This window comes from Cydia amplana, chromosome 6, assembly GCF_948474715.1.
Source record: "Cydia amplana chromosome 6, ilCydAmpl1.1, whole genome shotgun sequence".
NCBI lineage: Eukaryota > Metazoa > Arthropoda > Insecta > Lepidoptera > Tortricidae > Cydia > Cydia amplana.
Window position 1 is genome coordinate 11,006,881 of NC_086074.1, and position 3,739 is coordinate 11,010,619.

The following is a 3,739-nucleotide window of genomic DNA, read 5'->3' on the forward strand; positions in this document are numbered from 1 at the left end:
ACCCAATGTGGCGACGAGAGGGAGGCACAGGCACTAAAGGCAGAGCTAGATATGTGTTTCTTTGGAGTTGAGGGGTGTATTTAGGCACAGTCAGCAAAAAATAGATACCTAGTGACGACTAATGTGGCCAAATATGTATATGGGAAAACATTCAGTATGGCAACCAAGGCGTGATAAGATAAACTTGGCCACTTTGGCTGTCACTATTTGATGCTGACTGTAGATACTTGTCTGAGCACACTAATCACGTTTCCATAGATAGGATGGATCATTCTCAGTAGATCCATTGACTAGATCCATCATGTATCTACTGAGATATTTTTTTCTCGATTGATCTGCTGTTTAATAAAATGGATCTAATAAGAAAATGTAGTCTTAATAGATTTATTAATATATTAATCGTCAACTTAACTAGACGGAGCCCCGCGACGGGGCTCCTATTTCTGGGCGGTTTGCCCTTCGGGCACGTGAAGCTACTTAACGAACCTAACCTACCTACCTACCTACGCTTTTTTCCCCAAAGTGTAATGTTTTCACGAATATCACACTAAATCAATAGGTAGGTAGGTTAGGTTCGTTAGGCAGCTTCGGATGCCCGAAGGACAAACCGCCCAGAAATAGGAGCCCCGCGAAGCGGGGCTCCGTCTAGTTAAGTTGAGAACTCAACATTTTGAGAATTTTCTGGTTAACGCATATAGCGAGAAAAGTACTATTCAGTAGATCCACATTGTTCAAAATTTGATCAATTGAGAAAAAAATATCTCAGTAGATACATGATACATGATGGATCTGGTCAATGGATCTACTGAGAATGATCATAGGATGGTTAGGTTATACAATACCTACATGGTAATAGTTGGGTAATAGTTCATTTTATTGCAAGCTAGTCATTATTAGATACGAGTCATCAGTTGCCTATTTTATAAAGCTACAAGTTACAATTTACAAGCGGAAGTCTCGTTCTAACACATAGGGTTAGAAAGAGACTTCCGCTTGTAAATTGTAACTTGTAGCTTTATAAAATAGGCCACAGATGTCTTTCTTGAGACGTAGGCCGTAGGCGTCATTTGCAAAAACACAACAAACAAACATTGGTTACATATTACAATTACATACAACACATTCAAGTACTTATACCTTTACGCTTAACGGTTACGAAATTTCCCTTGATGATGGAATGATATTGTCAATTCAGCACTATAACGATGATAAATCCATCCATTGCAATAAATAATCACAATAACTCATTTTATGCAAAAAACTCAGTTTTAAGATGAAAATAACGGGTGTCCGGGTGTCGTATCGTAACGTAGTGATTATATTCTCTTTGGTATCGTATACGATTTATTTATTTTAGTTTATTACAGCCGACGTGGCAACGATACCTAATCTCATTCAGCCACAAATACTTTGAAAACACGAACATATACTTGGTCAACCAGATCTTGACAGTAGAAAAAGGCGGCAAATTTGAAAAATGTAGGCGCGACGGGATATCGTCCTATAGAAAATTTGAATTTCGCGCCTTTTTTTACTGACAAGATTTGGTTGACCAGCTATAACACCCACGGAAAGTAACGCGTTTTGAGTTATTTAATTAAAAATGAATTTGATGAATAAATAAGAATGGCGAGTGACTGGATTAAAATGTAAAAAATGTTATTAACTTTAATCAAGATGTTTATGTTTGGTTTCTGAACGTACACCGGTGTGACAGCTGTCAAAATCTGACATTTTTATATTTTGATTTGATTTTGATAAATATACACGAACACCTAAGCCGGGCCGGGTTCCATTTCGTTTCAACTATAGAATTTTCAACCAATTCAGTAATATACAATGGCGGACACCGATTCAGATGAAGTTCCAATTAGCGCGGACGATACAAAAATAAATCCAAATGAGTTTGACGTAGCTGTAAGTGCGATGCTAATAGGATTGGGAGGTGAAAAGTATCTCAACGTCTTTAGGTAAGTACTATCATATTATATTATCCATAAAACCTATCTATGCGGCAGAAAAATCCGGGTTATTGAAATTATTAGACCGCAAGGTATTATTATTACAGGGCTAACAATATTGGACAGTCAACTCTAATTGAACTAAGTGATGAAGATTTAATCAAATTTGGAATAGATGATCAAGACATAAGAACAAAAATTTTGGAGGAAGTAAAGAATTTGCCATTGTACCAAGAATTACAAGTGTAAGTATCTACAAATATAAAGACTAGCAAATTGCCTACGCTTACTTTTGCCAAAATTGTTTTGTTTACTACAATGCCTAGCTTATTATATTATGCTTAGTGTATTGGACTAATTTTTTATTGTGTTGGTACTTGCAGGTGTGAGACCCGGCCATGTCTAGGTCCAATAGAAATAGTTGACATGCTGGAGGAGAGCTCTCAACACTTGTATAGAATTTACCTGAGTATGTTAGCTAATACCCTCACATTGAAGAAGGCAGATAACTTGCCAGACTGCCTCCTTCACAAAGAGAAGCATGCTTCTGATATTGCTTTGGCAACACTGAGTGAAATGACTACAATTTTGAACTCTATGGACATAGCACTTCATGCAGAGTTTAAGGTAAATTTGAAACAGAACAATAATAAAAGTAGTTTTTAAAGCTAATACCTATTATCAATGAGAGAATTTGAGAAAATTAGTCAAAAGACCTTTCTAATGTTTTTTTTTTAGAATTGCTTCTTAGAACTTTCATTAAAAAATGTTTCATTTATCTTTGTGTGTTTAACAATCATGTGTTTTATTCGTTTTAGACCTTGAGAAAAGAGCCCAATAAAACCAAGAAAAATAAACTGGCTGTGGGAACTGTTGGCAGTATTGCCATAGCTGTGTTAGCTGTTCTATTTTTTAGATCTATAAAACAACTGAAATAATAAGCATTGTAGATTCAGTAAATAGCTTAAGCATATTTTATAAGCCTTTTCATGTTAAACTTAAAAAGTTCTTACAAGCATATTGATGATGAGAAATCTTAATACATGATAATATGTAAATGTACTGGTTGGAGTTAATCTACCTCTTATTTTTGCCATAAACATATCAAAGATGAACTAATGTGATTAGTGAAATGTGAATATTGAATGTTTCAGTTTAATAAATGTTTATAGTCAATAATGTGTATCAACTCTAAACAACCCTATGCAATGAAAATATGCATGTAGCTTCAAGCCTTTGCCTGTCTATATATTGTACATGTAATGTGTAAAACAAATTAACATAAAAATGTATAATTTACATAAAATATACACATATAACCTACTAATTCAATTCAATTCAATTTATTTAAGTTTTTCGAGTAACATAGTTATTATTAGTATTTAATAGGTAACAATGGCCCATAATGGTTAGTAACAATTAAGATTAAAAACTAAGTCATGTTCATATCAAGTCTTATAGTCTTATGTCATGCTTCCCTTGCCCAAAAATAGTTTTATCCTCTATCCACTCAGACATCGAAACTTGTCAAGACAAATGCAATTTTGATCTATCAAAATATAAGATAACCATAACTTCTAGGCCATCCAGTCACGGAGATATCTGTCCCAATTTCTCAAGTATATCTCTGAAAGTTTAGACGCCTTTGACCGTACACTGAGGCCTCCATTGTAGCGCCGAAGGAGTGATTTATCTCCATGGAGAGCTTGGTCACTTTTTCTTTACTATATGACTTCTATTTCAGACAACCATTTTCAAAAAAAAAAATGTACTTCCGC

General features: G+C 34.7%; 1 protein-coding gene across 1 annotated transcript; it reads left to right on the forward strand.

The window, feature by feature from the left end:
- Positions 1-1,727: 1,727 nt before the first annotated feature.
- LOC134649241 (uncharacterized) lies at positions 1,728-2,974 on the forward strand. Its single transcript, XM_063503959.1, has 4 exons — positions 1,728-1,970; positions 2,069-2,206; positions 2,345-2,588; positions 2,780-2,974. Exons 1-4 carry the CDS (start codon positions 1,840-1,842, stop codon positions 2,897-2,899), a joined length of 633 nt encoding a protein of 210 aa, XP_063360029.1. The 5' UTR covers positions 1,728-1,839; the 3' UTR covers positions 2,900-2,974.
- Positions 2,975-3,739: the final 765 nt, after the last annotated feature.

Excerpts from the sequence above, each read along its gene's own strand:
- LOC134649241 (XM_063503959.1), top strand. The coding sequence starts at position 1,840 with ATGGCGGACACCGATTCAGATGAAGTTCCAATTAGCGCGGACGATACA. Across the intron at positions 1,971-2,068 it reads AAGTATCTCAACGTCTTTAG|GGCTAACAATATTGGACAGT; the intron begins GTAAGTACTATC and ends TTATTATTACAG. Across the intron at positions 2,207-2,344 it reads TTGTACCAAGAATTACAAGT|GTGTGAGACCCGGCCATGTC; the intron begins GTAAGTATCTAC and ends TGGTACTTGCAG.